The sequence below is a fragment of the Nyctibius grandis genome, chromosome 4, assembly GCF_013368605.1.
Source record: "Nyctibius grandis isolate bNycGra1 chromosome 4, bNycGra1.pri, whole genome shotgun sequence".
Taxonomy (NCBI): domain Eukaryota; kingdom Metazoa; phylum Chordata; class Aves; order Nyctibiiformes; family Nyctibiidae; genus Nyctibius; species Nyctibius grandis.
Window position 1 is genome coordinate 62651811 of NC_090661.1, and position 15369 is coordinate 62667179.

Consider the following 15369-nt stretch of genomic DNA (forward strand, 5'->3'; position numbering starts at 1 on the left):
ACAACTGATACTGCAGGAAAAATCTGTGTAGGCAGAAGTAGTCATCACAGATGGGATTCATTCAGTATACTGCTGTTAGTTCTACCACCCACAGAATCCCTGTTACCATTTCCTAGCAAACACACTTCATTAGCTCTGAAGAAATATCTGTTGTCTGTTCCAGCAGATAGCTGAAGTTACTGTGATGATACAGATATAAAATAGTTAAAGGTCATGACAATAAAAAAAGTTACTTTAGGTTTTTGAAGGTCATAATAATTAAAAGTGCATTTTAATTTGATGACAACCAATAATATAATTTGATTTGAAGAACCACTTCCAAATTTATCCTTTGTTACTAGAAGTATTCTTCTTGCAAGTACTGAGCATTAGGATATTGTGGTACAATTGTTCTCCCTATTCCCTACTTGTTTGTTTGTCGTAATTAATTAAGTGATACTATAAACTTGAGAAAGTGATGTGCTGTCACAGAGGAAGGAAGCAAGGTTCTGCCTTTGTGCTGAAGCACAAGCTGACATTCCTGATTTGTATACAGGGTGGAGTTCTGCATTCTTTTTATTCCTGTGAGTGTTGACAGTGATGACAGTTCTTGTAGGAGAGACAGTACTTTGATCATGTGCGTAGCTGGGTATGAGGAGGAAACTTGCATTAAATTATTGTAAGGGACACGATGACTTAGGAAAGCTGGGTGAGTAAATGGGAAGCTAGAAATTCTGATTCTTCTGACCCTTTTCTGCAAAAAAAATTGCTGTTGTGCTGTAATGCAAGCTATAAAGCAGCTTTGCTGTAAACAGGATCAGGAGATGGATCCAAATTAAAACAGAATAAAACCCTGAGTGCTTGTTTTGTTATGTTAGAGGGGAAAAAGCCCTAAAATTATGAAAAATTGCCTGATCTGATTCACAAATAGTTGTACCAGCACAACTATGAGGAGGAAGGCACTGTGGTATAAGGATGGAAACCCCACAAGCTGGTGTAGCTGCCAGAGTACTCAGACTGTTAAACCACAACCAAAGAAATCATAGTACTCTTAGCAGAATTTAATTAAAACTTCCAAATAATCCATTCTTGTGGTGGTCAGTTCATTTTGAGTTAGGGGAGAGTAACTGTTTCCAAGTAGTTTGCCTGCAGCAGTGGAGTAGACTACAGGAATTTCTTGTTTAAGAGTTCTTCATAAATTACCAAATCAGTCACATGGCTTTATATTCTTAAAGTAAAGAGAGTATTAGCTGCTAAATGTTAGTCGCTAAAGGTCATGGAATTATAGTATGAAGAGCTTGCTGCTCAAGCACTATTTTGTCACTCCTTATTCCTCCATTTACCAAATTGTTAACCAACGTATTTAATGCCTCAGGGAATCTCCATCTTACTGTTCTTTCCTTCCTAGCAGCTTTACAGATTTCCGTGAATGAAACAATAGATTTCACACGTTGATTTCCTCAGTTAGTTTCATTTCAGCCATCTGGTGGTGATGTCATATGTAAGCACCTGATAGTTTTCCTTCCTTGGGGACTGAAAGTCAATACGTATATACATACCAGCTCTGTATCAGGGTGTACTTGTACTACAAACAGTGGTTTGCTATTATGATTCAGACAAATAGGAGACTTGTTCAGCTGTTTTAGTTACTTTAGATCATTTCCTTCAACTTTACTCATCCTCCCAATTAACATGAATACACATTTGGGGTTTTCTCCACATTAGCCATTAAAGAGGTTAAGTAGGTTGGGCCCTGTGACTAATGTTTCCTTGGCTCGTGACTGTGTTTTGCTGCTCCCCTAGAGTATTCCATAATACTTTATTAGCATGCAGGCAATACTCCGAGATTGTAGGACAACACTTGAAAATGTTCTAGAAATCTCAGAGCTACACAATGAGAAAACCTGGCCATAATTAAGACCCAGCATGGAAGGGCAAATACAGAAGTATTTGTTCTGTAAAAAGATCACATCTTTCATTAGCATTGTCATTATTAATACAGCTCCCTACTACTGAGCTTTCATGTTCTGTATCGATTTAAAAAAAAAAAAAAAATTTACCAGTGCTACAGAAAAACTTGGTCAAGATGGTGCTGCAGTAATTGGATGAGGCTTTTCAACCCCAATAGGAATTTGTTGTTCCACCAACATTGCAAAGGTAGGAAGAAGTTTTTGTCCTTGCTAATGCCTTATCGCAGGCAACAAATGAAAAATGCAGTTGCTGAACTATTTTACTCCACAAAGTTTAAATGTAATCCTCTCGTTTTAGAAAAGTCAGCAATACAAAGAGGCAGCAGCTAAGTGGAAACAGCATGATCCGTCAATGAGCAGTAAGCATTTCCCCCCCCACAGTGTTTAATTGTGCATCATGATGAATATTACCTCCATGGATTAAAGTCCTGATCTTAAATAGTCATTTACATAGAAAATTTGGTTTGTTCTGGAGCTGAGGCTTGTCTATATAGACAGCTACCCAGAACAAGAAAATCTTTTTGGTTTAAGTTAGCTTTAGAAATCACCTGTAGCTAAATTAGAAAAAAAGGCACATATTCTAAAATAAGAGTATTCGCTTCAAGGGTACTCCTTTGCAATGCTTTTCTACCTAGGGCCACACTCCAGATGCCAGTGCTGCAAAGAAAACTGATTACCCCTTCCACACCTCACTGTAAATAAGACATGGCACTTATAATGCCTTAGCTAACTTTCCTCTATTGTCTTTTATACTACCTGTTACGCTTCAGCATAGAGGAGCAGAAAGGATATAGATAGTACTACAGGTGTTACACATTATGGGTGTGTTGGTTTCTGCTTTTGAGTCAAGCCACTGACTGAAAGTTACATTTCCTCCGTCTGTATCCGACTCAAGAAAAAAAAAAATCTATTTAAACGTAAACACCAGTTTTGCTTTCCTTATCTTTTGCAGAGATATTTGTGTTAATCACAAACAGGAAGGAATATTCTGCAACCTTCATAGAAATTTCTGACAGAGATGCACTAATGCAAGAACCACTTGCAAATAGCATTATTTCAGTAGAAACTGTAGTTTTCATAACCCAGACTTTGCTGCCCATATGTACTTTCTTTCCCTACTAGAAAATCAAACAAGTCAGATATCATGAAGCATTGGGTTGAAGTAGGTGAAGTTTACCTAAAAGTGCAGTTAACTGTGCTCCAAGGGCAGGTTAGCAGAAGCTCCTCTTGCTTTTCAATTAACATCTAGGAGATCAGACATGTTGATGTAGCTCAGTCCCAGTGTGCTAGGTTCTAGCTAAGGTGAAGCAAAAACTGAAGTGATTAATGTTTCTTCCCTAGCTTGTTTTCCTCTGCTCTGTAATTGAAAATTGCTAAAGCAGGTCATTTGAAGTATGTGTAGTATCTTAGGAACTGTAACTTAGTGATCATAAATTTGCATTACAAATGCATGTATAGCTCCTTACCTGGCACAAATTTTCAATCTGAACCACTTATTAACTATACCACAACTCTGACCCACCCTGCAATCACCACTGTCCTAGTATCTGTTCATTTGGAGCTCCATCTTCTTCTAGTTTTTATTCGCTGTTCCCTTCATCTGGATGCTTTTGGTTTTATGTAAGGAAACAAATAGTGAGTTCTTTCTACTTCTCATTCATTCTTCTGTGGTGAGGAAACACTGAAAAACCCATATAGAAATTATGAAAGTGATGAGAGAATCAGCTAAAACATCAAGGGAAGATGAAACAAGAAGGAAAACCGTGGAAAGTGGAAGAAATATCAAGAATGCATGAAAGAGAGATGTCAGCTCTTCTTTTTAAATTGAGTAATGCTATACCTGCCTTTTTAAAAAAGCTTTCAGAGAAATATGACTGGTAATTTTACTCTACTCATAGTAGATATAGCTATTAAGCGTGAGCAGAAGTATAAATTTTGAAGAAATTCAAGGCAACAGTGTTTGGAATGTTTACCATCAGCAGGTAAGGTTAGCAAGCTCCTGAGTATTCAAATACAAAGTATTTAAGTTATGGCCAGATGCTGCAGTTGGAGAGATTGAAAAGCAAAACTTTAATCAAGCTGAAAGATTTAAGATGTTTCAGTGAAGTAGTTAAAAAGATGTACGTAAGCATTAAGTCATTAAAATGACTTAAGCTTCTTAATCTTCTCAAAAGCAGATTAGGCTAAATTTAAACAAATTTGTTTAGTCCAAATTTGGTTTTATACACTATAGTATAGGTTTCTAGGGTCTCCAAAATATAATACTAGCTATGGAGTTATTTAACAGCTATCTGCAAAAACCACTAATGACCCATCTTAGTAATACATATATTACTTCTAAATTTTCAGGAAAAAGGAAAACTCTTTGAAGTCAGTTAAATGTTTCCTTATGCTCATATTAACTGCTGCCACGGTGTGCAATTTCATTATTCCTTTTAAATTCTGAGATTTTCATAAGCTCAAATGGCAGATGAGGGCCGACATAGTACGAGTTTTCTCATACAATATGGGCATGTTATTACTTCTTTGCAAAACTTGTGAGTAAAGGAAGAACCTTTCAGAATAATTCCTTAGCACTACTGAATATGAAGGACAAAACAAGATAGTTGCCAATAACGTACTTTTAGAAAACCTCTGTAAACATTTTGCATGGTGTTTTAACAATAATACGACTTTTGCTTTTAAACCTTGCAGAACTAATAACTCTTTAAAAAAATTTAAGGTTTTAAAAAAACCTTTTTGTACCCTTAATTATTGCACCACAAGTTGACAAAAAGCTGAGAATTCAGTCCTCACACTTGGCATACTATTAAATGACATTTTAAAAGTAAATGGAGTATTTCAAAAGTTTAGCCAAAAAAGGTACCATTAGGGAAAAAAAAAAGAGGCTTAATGCTATTGTAAGAAATGTCGGCTAATTCTATTAAGAAGTTTAGTTATAGAAATTTGGTCTTTTTCAAAGTACTATTGAAAGAGTTTAAGATGGAACTTGGAAGAACTGTAGAAAACAAAAAGGCTTATTCTAAAAATTAGGTTAACAATACACTCCAGCATACTTTGTCCAACATGTTTAATTCCTTGTTGCTCAATGGATTAATTCTTTCTCTAGTTACAGCAGATGGATCAGGTACAGTTTTAGAATTAACTTTCCTACGGTTGTAACTTGCTTCATTTACAGTAAAGATGAAAAACCACCAAATTCATACTCCACGAAGAGAAAAGGTCTTTAATGATGGCCAGCACCAGAGGACTCTGAAACAAAGACACAATTTAGACTGTTCAAACAGTAGAGCAAATCGATTCAGGAACATAGTTCAGAACGTAGAACAGACAACTGTATCTACATCTCAGCACAAGAACTGGCAGATTCAACTGCCCTGTCAAATAAAACAAAACCCTCAAACTACATAAACTTGGCCAACACTAAAAATCCTCTGTCCCAAGTTTTAAAGCACTATTATAGGCAAACATCCATTCTTCCCCAGTTTTTGTATGGTTCTTTCTAAATTGAAGTTTATTTATGCTATTATCCTTAAGTCCACTGGGCAGTATTTTCACTAATGACACATTTAAAAATATAAATAATGTTTGCATATACAAATTCAACTGCGAGCAATTTGACTATCATGGTGCAGAAAGTTAACTGAGATATAGCAGCTTATGAAAAACTAAATTCCAATGTGATGTCAGAAGAAACTGTCCATAAATATCTAAACACTACCTTATAGAAGATATAAAAATCCAAATTCAAAATACAAGTTTAAACTTCCTAGTTTCTTGACAGCTAAAATAGCTGCTCTTGAGATCGTGCTGATTTAAGTAATTCCATTAAATTATATGGTTGTTACTATTTAAAAGAATTCCTCCCCCCACCCCAATCAAGGCGTACAACTTCCATTCTACTCCTAAAACCTATGCGAAGGACAGTTTAAGACAGAGGTAGCATCTGTGCAGATTCACAGATGTTTCTAGGTTATAAAACCATCAATACAACCAAAACTAAGTATTTTGAAGTACTCTTTAAACATTTGCTAAATCTGTAACTTAAACCCCAAACTTACGTAAAATATGCTGAGCTAATTTTTACTGCACTCATTTAAAAAAATACAAGAGGGTATTAGATATTTAATACTTACTATCTGCCACTGCTTTTTTGCCTGGAAGAAAAAAAAAAAAAGATGAACAATGACAATTTAAAAAACTGGTTCCTATTTACTTTTTGCATATAAACGTCAATTAGATTATACTAATGATTCGCTAATTTAGCTTGAACAAGATTTTAGAAGTGTACAACACGTACTTTTCATGGTACGTGTGAGTAAACGTTATATTGATTTTTTTAAAGTTGCTTGTTTTTAATTAACCAAGACTCCATGCATTTAGAAATTGTAGCCATCAAGACTCCTACTGTAATTCAAAAGAAATGTATACAGAATGGTACCACTTTACCTAAATTATGGATATATCTACACACAACATATGGATGTAAACTGAAGTGATAAGAATACAGTTTGCTTTAATATCTTCCTTTGTAAGTAAAATAGCTTATTTTACATTCCCATTGTAATTGTTCTCCTAAAATACTGATTTGCAGTGATCAGACAAAAACAGGTGGAGAAAGTTCTTTGTAAGGAAGACAGTCATAAGGGGTTGTGCAATCTCCACCCTTGGAAATATTTATTTGAATTATGAATAAGGCCATGAGCAACCTGATGTAACTTTGATCTAACTACTTTAAGCAGTGGTTTGGACCTGGTGAGCTCAAGAGGTCCCTCTTCCAATCAAAGTTATTCTACAACATACTCTTCTATAAATATACGTATAAGTTGCAAAACTGTTCCCCAAACTGCAGAAAGGGTTACAACTATTAAAAGCTTTTTGCACTTTAAAGTAATGCTTAGGATGCAATTGCCCCAGATAATGGCTTTGGCCATCAAAACCCTACACCACCACATCTATTATCTAAATCATAAGTTAAAGTAGCATGAGAACATAAACTTGAAACAGTCTGTCAATTTTAAATTCTCCTTGAAATTAAAGAAGTTAAAGCAGAAGTTAAACTATTTTTTTTTCTCTGGCTGTTCAAGTATTTATATTTACTTAAGGTTTTAAGGGTAGCGTAACAGTTTTGGACCTGCTACAAGTTATTTGGACAAAGCTAGAGAAATGTTGATGTAACATCACTCAGATTGTTTCCACAGTGAGGGGTTCCTTTCCTTGTCAAGTTTGTCTATAGTTTATAACATTTCATTGTTCACGACAGCTAGTAAAGGGTTTGACTTGGAATTTTTTCAGCATAGCCAAAATTGAAGAATAGGACCTTTGAGACACCATAATCTGTTGTACCCTTCTGCTTTGAGGGACCTGGCCCACTCAAATTTGTTATTTTTACATTTGATGTTCTGTTTCTTCCTCTGAGAAAGTGATCCAATATCACCAAGTAACACATATTTTAATGTTCAGTGACGTACCTCGTATTTTGAGGTGCCTCAGCCCAAAATAAACTAAGTGCTTTAACTTTCACAAGTTCACATGGGAAAACCTTTTAAAAACTGTATTTTTTTGCAGGTCTTGAGCAAAAACTCAAAAAAATAAGGGCTTTATAAAAAAATTTCTAATCAAAGTAAGTTCTAGTTCTGAACAGTCTTACATTCCCCTTCAGGACAAATCTACAGGAGAAGCCTCTGGCTGTACATTGCAAGTTAGATGTGTGTTTTTAAAACCAATTCCTATGTTACCTACTCTTCATAATGTAAGCAGAGTTACACTGGTATTTGAGTATTTTTGTTAGTGCAACCTTCTACACTGTGCAGGTTAAAACTTCTAAATTTTTATGGCAAAGACCTGGCCTTAAGTAAGACTGTTAATTTCTTATTTGCTGGATATTTTCAATGATAGATTTCTAACTGTTACAGATATTCTCATCCATGAATTTTACCTATAAATTAACAGCTAATGAAGACTATAATGTGTAACTTACCACCATATGAAATTTTGTAATAGACGTAAGCTGTTAATGCTACACCAACCCATATTTCTTGATACACGGTAGTGAAGTAGAATTTCATGGCTCTCCATGACTTTGGAAGCATGGTCTGCACCATCTGAAAACTGTAAGAAGTTTTGCCATGGTGAGTTTTGCAAGTGTATTCTTACCTGCTGTATTTTTAATATATATGTACATATATATATTTATGTATGTACATAATCCTGATATATGTCAGCAGCAGTTTACAGGTTAAAAAAAAATATCCCCAAACATGCAAAAGTACTTATTCCAAAGCAAAGCAATGAAAATTCAGAGTTAAGGTTACAATTTATGAGCTAAGACAATTAAAAATAACAACAACAGCTGATGAAAGGGTTCAAAGATGACTCAATAGAGCATTTAGAGTAGCAATAGCTAGGCTCCTCTCTCCCTATCAGTGACAGCTTTTTTTTTAATGTTTCCAGAGTCTTTCAGGAGGAAAGCCTCATTCAGACAAGCTAGAGAGGCTCCTTCCTTTCACTACCAAGTTATTTTCCCTCCCTCCCCCACAGCTAAGATGTCTCTCCCAATATGGTAATTTCTATTCAAAATAGCAATATAAATGATGTTAAGCTACTGAATTCAAGATTTATCATTAATATTTTACTTTCAAAATATGCCCCAAGAGCAAGAACCTACGCATATTTTTTTCCGTTCTATGGAGCTTTGTTAGACAAACATTAAACTGTAAGATGTTTCCAAATAAAGCTTACCCTAGCTCCTATACAACATGTTAGTACACATCTGCACCACACTGCACTGAAGTACTCTATGTTCTACTGTCTTACATACAGCACTGCACCCCAATAAAGTCACTATTTACACTGATTACAACCCAATTAAGTCAGCTATATACACATATGGTAAACCAGAGTCCCAGGAAAGAAAAGCAGATTTAAACTTCTGAGGTAATACTTACTTATTTGCCATTACTAAATGTAAAGCATCCTTTGGCAAGCATCAAAGAGAAAAGGATGCAAGAGTAGCCAAAGACAAAACAACAAAAAATCTAGGTGGTTCTTAAAGAATGAAAGCATCTTCATGGAAATTAATGTATAATTATAGACAAACCCACATTTATCTTTACTTGTTTATGGACAGACATTTCAATCAAATTTATTATTGTGGACAGATTCCCTGAAATAGTGTTGTGCTTTCACCAATACTATTAAGAGCACTGCACCCCCCCAAAGCTTCCAGTATTTGTAGTTTGAGATTAATAGTTCTACAATAGCAGTAATTCTGCTGTAGCAGAATATCAAGACATACTAACAAGGAGATTGAATAGGAAGGAAAGGATTTTCCCACTACTACAAAATACAGAGAACAAGCAATACTATTTCCAATTGACACCCTGCTAAAACACAGCAGAGGCCTCTCCCCAAGGCCTCGGTGGACGCGATGTTGTTCAGGCCTTTTTTTCGGAAAACTCTCCGGAACAACGCCGAATTTGCTTTCCCATCGACCTCCCCGCCATGACCCCACGGCAGCCCGGGGGACCTGCCGCCCTCCCGGGGCCTGACCCACACAGCTCCTTCCGCACGGAGAAGGGGGGAAGAGGGTAACGGCAGAGCTCGAGCGTCGCTGGCCGCGCCTCTCTCCCCCCCTTCCTCCTTTCCCAGGCGGAACCACAGCTGCCTCCCCGAGACACCCCTCAGCGATGCCCGCCAACAACCGCCAGGCCTCGCTTGGGCCGAAACCCACCGTTAGAGCCGGGAGCGCGGAGGCTGCCAGCGAAGGTCACCGAGCGGGGATGGGCTCCGCTGCCGCCGCGGGGGATGCTGGGAAAGGACGCGCCAAAGAGCGAACACCTCGGATGAAGACAGGCGCCGCCAACGCGCAGCGCCCCCTACGGCTGCGGAGGACGAGAGCTCCCGGCCAGCCCGCGCTCCGTGCCGCTGTGCCTCGTCCCCCGTCGCTGCCGCTCCTCGTGCCGTGCAGCGCGCGGGGGAAGCAGCCTCGCGCGACACGCCAGTCCCGTTCCTGCGGCCCCTCCGCCGCTGCAGGGCCTTGCCCGGCACCCCCAGAGCTCCTCTCGCTGAAGGAGTCCACACGCAGTGCCAGGGTCTGTCTCACCAGTGTTTTGCCCGACCCGCCCCTCACTCCCCCTTCCTGAAAAGGGAACACAAGCGTCTTGTGCGAAAAACAATGCCGATAACGGCCTGTCGCGAGTCTTTACATAGCGTATCTTTTCTAAGCCCGTCCTGAGAACCGGGAGGCACCAGCTGGGTCAGATTCAGGAGGGCTGAGGCATCTACGTGCCTGCGGGCCGCTTCCTCCAGGCGACGGGAAAGAGGGCGACTGGGATTCCAGAGCAGCCCTCGGCCATCGTCCTGTGGGTGTGAGGGGGAAACTGCCTACCCTGGGCCCCTCGTGGCTGAGAAGGGAGGGAGCCCTGCCCTGTGAAGAGCACAGGAGGAGCCAGCCAGGCGGGGGGCCACGCTCGCTGCTTCGGAGGTTTCCGATCAAAGCGGGCACCACCATCCCCCCAGCCGCCACGGCAGAGCGCGGCGCCTGGCCCTTGGGTCACGCGCCAGGGGCGGGGCCGGGCTGAGGGGCAGCGCAGGCATGCGCGCGAGGCGGGAGCCGAGGTGCGGGAGCCGCGGTGCGAGGCGCGGGCGGCCGCCATCATGCTGCGGAAGCTCACCGCGGAGCAGATCAGCGACTGGTTCACCATCGGCAAAGCTGTCACCGCCGTTGAGTTCTTGGGCGAGGAGGCACAGGCCGGCGCCCTGCGCAGTCCCCACTGCTGCGCTCCAGGCTCCGTCGCTGCACGGGAGCAGTTAATGGCTGTGGGGTGAGTGCGGGGTGCTGGGCCTCTGCTCCTCACGCCCGGGGCGAGGACACCGGTGACGTCCCTCCTCTCGTGTGTGTGCCCGTGGCCCCAAGCACGCAGGGCATTTCCCAGGGCCTGGACTGCCCCCTCTGGCTCCGCTGCTTTGCGTGGGCTCAATTGTTGCATTCCAGCCTAACACCCTCTGTAATGTTTGTGGCTGTAGCCCAGGTGTGGACAGGTGTGTTCTTGTGGCTTTAGTACTTCAGTTATTTTCTGATTTGCTACTTACCTCTATTGTCTTGATCATCACTAGACATGGTGCGTGTAGGATTTGCCTTCTCTGAAGTGCTTTAGTGCTGTTGTGCAGTTGCAGCTCGTGCTGTTGAAAAACTGTGGAACAGCTAGAAAAGACCTGGTTTGTTCTGATTCAGGTGTGTAGCTTAGGAATTTTGGCAGTGGCAAGTGATAAATAAAATGAGATTCTGGAAGAAACTTATTTGTTCATTAGGGAATAATATTCTCACAGAGTGTGTTTTTATGCATTTAACTATTAAATCAATGAGCAACACTGCTGATTTGAGCTGATCTTCATTTTTGCCACATAGTCCTTTAACAGTATTACAGGCTTTTATCGTGTTGTTTTCAGAGGCTGATCCTTAAATGTCAAATAATTATTTTACCGTACATAAATTTTTTTACTAGTAGTGTTTCATACATTATTTGTAACTAAGCACTTTTGAGTAGATCAATCCTTTGTTTATATCGAAATTCTTAAGCAAATATTCTTAAGTAGGTATTACCTACCCTATAACTTTGTGGTAAGTTTAATTTGTTATGAAAATTTGACTGACTTATCAGTTGTTCTTCTCATGTTCCTCTCCAGCCAGCAGTTTTCCAGCAGTTAAAATACTGATGCAACAACCTACAGCAGATGTTCTCAGTTACTTGAAAATGAGTCTTTGTTCGCTTCCATATAGGAACTTTTGTTTTCTCTGAGCAGCAATTAACAGTCTGTTTTCCTGAATCGACTGCTATGTGTTTTCTAACTAAACTGTGTATGTTCATTGCTCTTGTGACCTGTCTGAAGCATTTAAATTACTAGGTAAAGCTATTCGAGGTATATTGATTGCTATGTCACTCCTTGAATGTGCTTTATTCTCAGATGGCAGAGTTTACAGCCAAGGAGAACTGTGTGTACATTTGCATAGCAGCCAGGTACATTTGGTTTTCACTAGGGTCTGGATATTGGAGACAAAAGAAAAAAGACTTTCTCCTGGATGCTGCCTAAACTGGAAGGTGGTGTGGCAGTGCACAATAACCTTAGTATTTAGGTCCGGTTTGGTTAGCATATCTGTGTTGGCTATAGAAAAGTGTTTTGTATACACTTTCATATACTAAAGTTTTTTTCAAAATTAGCTGGAGGTGTAGTTTAGAGTGAGTGTCTGTGCTTTCCTGTATGATGTATGGGTCGCTGTGTTTCAGGAACTCTCTTAAAAGGGCGTACATGGGTTTTTGCAAAAGAATGAACCTTTTGCCTAACATCTTAAGAGCAGCTATTCTTGACCATTCAGCAGAGACTGTTTAGGCTATTGGTTTCTGTCTTTGCTTCAAGGAAAGGACAAAACTGGCACGTCAAAGTATCTATCCCCTCTCATCCTTTAATGTTAAAGTGCTGCCATTAGCAAGCTCTGAATCTCTGACTGAGAGCAACTGGTTTTTATGCAAGTACTTAAAATTTTCCAGAAGTGACCAGACAGAATTTTATAGTTTAAGGTTATTTACTGTGAATGTAATTCTTAAACCCAGTATGTATGAGATGTCTGTGAGTTCTCAGTGTTTATTTAGGTGCCAGTAACATTTCTGTAGTACTTGGGAAGGGTTTGACAAGAGATTCTTGAGCCCAACAGAGCGCTAAGCCACCGAAATCTGCTAAGTAACACAGAACAAATTAGCAAGATTCATCAAGCTGTGTGTGCCTAGGCAGAGAAAATCCTTTATCTTTGGTTTGACAGATACCTCTTTCCACTCAAAAGCCTTAGCAGATAACAAGAGTTCTGGGGTTTGACAGTTGTGTTAACAGAGAGAAGTTATTTTTACAGTTGTTCTTTTTTTCTTTCTTTCTTTCCCATTTGAGAGAGAGAGGAAATATGTATCCTAAATAGCCATTTATGAAAATATGGATGGAATTTGTTCATCATTAGACATGTATAAAATCTTTGAGCATAGATGATAGGTGCATGTGTGTGCTGCTGCAAAACGAAAAGGACCTCTATATAGAAGGTATGTTTGCTTAGCTGTGTTTTGTTTCCATGTACACTTCTGTTTCACAGTTCTGGGGATGTGCTTACATTTAGAGAGTTTTTGCAAAACTTGAAAATATCTGGCAGGGGGTTGGACTAGATGATCTCCAGAGGTCCCTTCCAACCCTAACCATTCTGTGATCTTGAGAAGGTTTAGATTCAAGTAGAAAATGCTTTGATTTTATTCACTGACTTCTTAAGAAAGAATTTGAAGAGCTGAAAACAAAAGAATTTCTCTCCTTTTGTTGAGACAGCTTGTAGTATAATAGTCTCTTTTAATATTTCCTTCAAAACTCTTTGTTTGTTTCTTGGGAAAATCAAAACCAAAATTATTTCAGAGTTTTCAAACGCTTATTTATACTTATTTCAAGCCGGATATACGATTATTGTTGGAGACTGTCTTCCTACTTCTTTTGCATAAATTTATATGTAAGAATGTGTGGGATTAATACCAAATTGGCAATGGTAATAACAGGTGTGTTATTGCACATGAGTGTGTGATAACTAATATTTTACAAAAATGTTACTGAGACTGTCTAATGGGACCTAAAAGCTTCACGTCTCCCTTAAAAAGAGATGTAGAATGTCTTCTCTTCCTTTACCAATGATGCCTCATTTTCCGAGGGTTTTTCCATCTTGTTATCAGAACTATCTCTAGAATAGCAGTATTAGTAATTGAGCTTGTTATGGGAAGATAATAGTTCTCAGAAACTGATGCCCATATAATTCTTTTAACTATGTTATTCAGTGACTGCCTTTTAGCATATGTTGTAGTTGATAGTCCTTGTTTCTGGACTTAGAAGACTGCATTTGCTTATATTAAAGTGAAATTGAAGTGAAATTTATGAAGAATGGGTAAATTGTATCTGTGGTCGTTTTGTAGGGTTGGTTTTTTTTTTCCTCCTACCTGTTTTTGATGCTCATAAAGGTTAGTGAACCTTGCGTGTTTACTGGCCTACCATTTTCCATGAACTAAAATCTGAAAGCTAAATTTTTAGGGATTTTTTCACTATTTTTTTTTTCTCTTTTCCAATAGAAAGCTGTGAAGGTACTGTTTAAGAAACTAATTTATGTGAATTACCATTGCAGTAGTCTTGCACATTTGACCAAATGAAAATTATTTTCTGAAACCAGCATTGTGGATGTTAATTCTCAATGTAATATTAATTCTGCTACTGCCTTTTATATGCTTAGTACCTCTTTCCTATGGAAAAGGTACGTGAAGTTTGACTCTTTTGGGAGCTTTATCACTGAAGAAAAACCTTTCTTTCAAACTGTCCTGCCTTCATGCAGGGATCCATGTCTGGATTGTTTAGGACTGCATGAAAAGAGTCTGAAACTCTTTATTCGGCATCAGTAGGGCAGAGTAAGTTGAGATCAACTCTTTTGTTACTTATCCACAAACTGACAGCTGTACAAGAGGAGGGCAAAGAGTTTATACCAGCTCTGAGCGCAGATATAATGAGTTTGCACATGCTTGTGAAGTTTTGTGTATTTAGCTTATGGGAAGTAGAGGGAGTAGTTACTTTTGGTATTGAGCTGCAATTTTTTGTTACTCAAAACCTGTAGGAACTGATTTACTCTAGTCCTCTAGTGCTTTGTTAGTTAGGTGTACGCAAGAGTTTTGCTTGTTTCACCTTCTGTGTATATTATCTTCCACTCTTCTGCATGAAATGTTCTCTAGATTATAAGCTTTCCAAAGATTTTTAAAAAATAATATTTTTATCTTTTATGAAAACATTGTACTATTTGTTTCACCAAATTTATGTTGCATTATTAGTAAATTCTGTCTTGACTGGGGGATACAACTGTGGAGCATAAGGAAATATCTTTCAGTTGTATGTTACCAACTTGGGGCAATCTGAATGTCGTTTTCAGTATGTTTGAAGAAAATACCAGAGGAAGCAGTTTTCCTCTATGTTTGCAAAATAGTGCATTTTGTGAATTGCGACATGTGAGTCTTGCCCATTTTTTGTGATGTGGCAGATAGATTAAAAGGAAATCTGGACATGAAGAGGTTACATAAGACATGTAAAAGTTCGTTATATACAGTGATGGGAGCCCAATTGGAAATGTAGCAAACTGAGTTCTGGCATATATTTTCATTGATTTTCTGCTCTAATTATCTGTTGCAACTAACTGCTACATATCCAATTAGTTTTGTAAAAGTTTGTTATGAATACACAGTGATAGATGATGGCAACTGAAAAACATGAGGTTTTTTTTTACTTAAACTTAAAAAGGTCACCTCTTGCTTTGGAAATGATCTGTTGACTCTTTTGCTACTCTAGAAAAGTACTGTCTGATTTGATCAAA

At 38.8% G+C, this 15369-nt stretch overlaps 2 protein-coding genes across 3 annotated transcripts in view; one reads left to right on the top strand and one right to left on the bottom strand.

The window, feature by feature from the left end:
• Positions 1 to 5002: 5002 nt before the first annotated feature.
• On the bottom strand, positions 5003 to 9770 carry ATP5MJ (ATP synthase membrane subunit j). The gene is made up of 4 exons (XM_068399573.1): positions 9682 to 9770; positions 7930 to 8060; positions 6086 to 6106; positions 5003 to 5201 (listed from the first exon to the last, which is right to left on the bottom strand). The coding sequence occupies exons 2-4, from the start codon at positions 8051 to 8053 to the stop codon at positions 5176 to 5178; spliced, it is 171 nt and encodes a 56-aa protein (XP_068255674.1). The 5' UTR covers positions 8054 to 8060; positions 9682 to 9770; the 3' UTR covers positions 5003 to 5175.
• Positions 9771 to 10604: 834 nt separating this feature from the next.
• Positions 10605 to 15369, top strand: part of TDRD9 (tudor domain containing 9) — an 87449-nt gene continuing 82684 nt past the window's right edge. The window contains exon 1 of one of the 2 annotated variants that reach the window (XM_068399234.1): positions 10605 to 10774. In XM_068399234.1, the coding sequence (XP_068255335.1) occupies positions 10608 to 10774 (167 nt within the window). In that variant the 5' untranslated portion in view covers positions 10605 to 10607. The remainder of the gene's footprint in view (positions 10775 to 15369) is intronic. The other variant, XM_068399232.1, reaches the window with a different exon arrangement.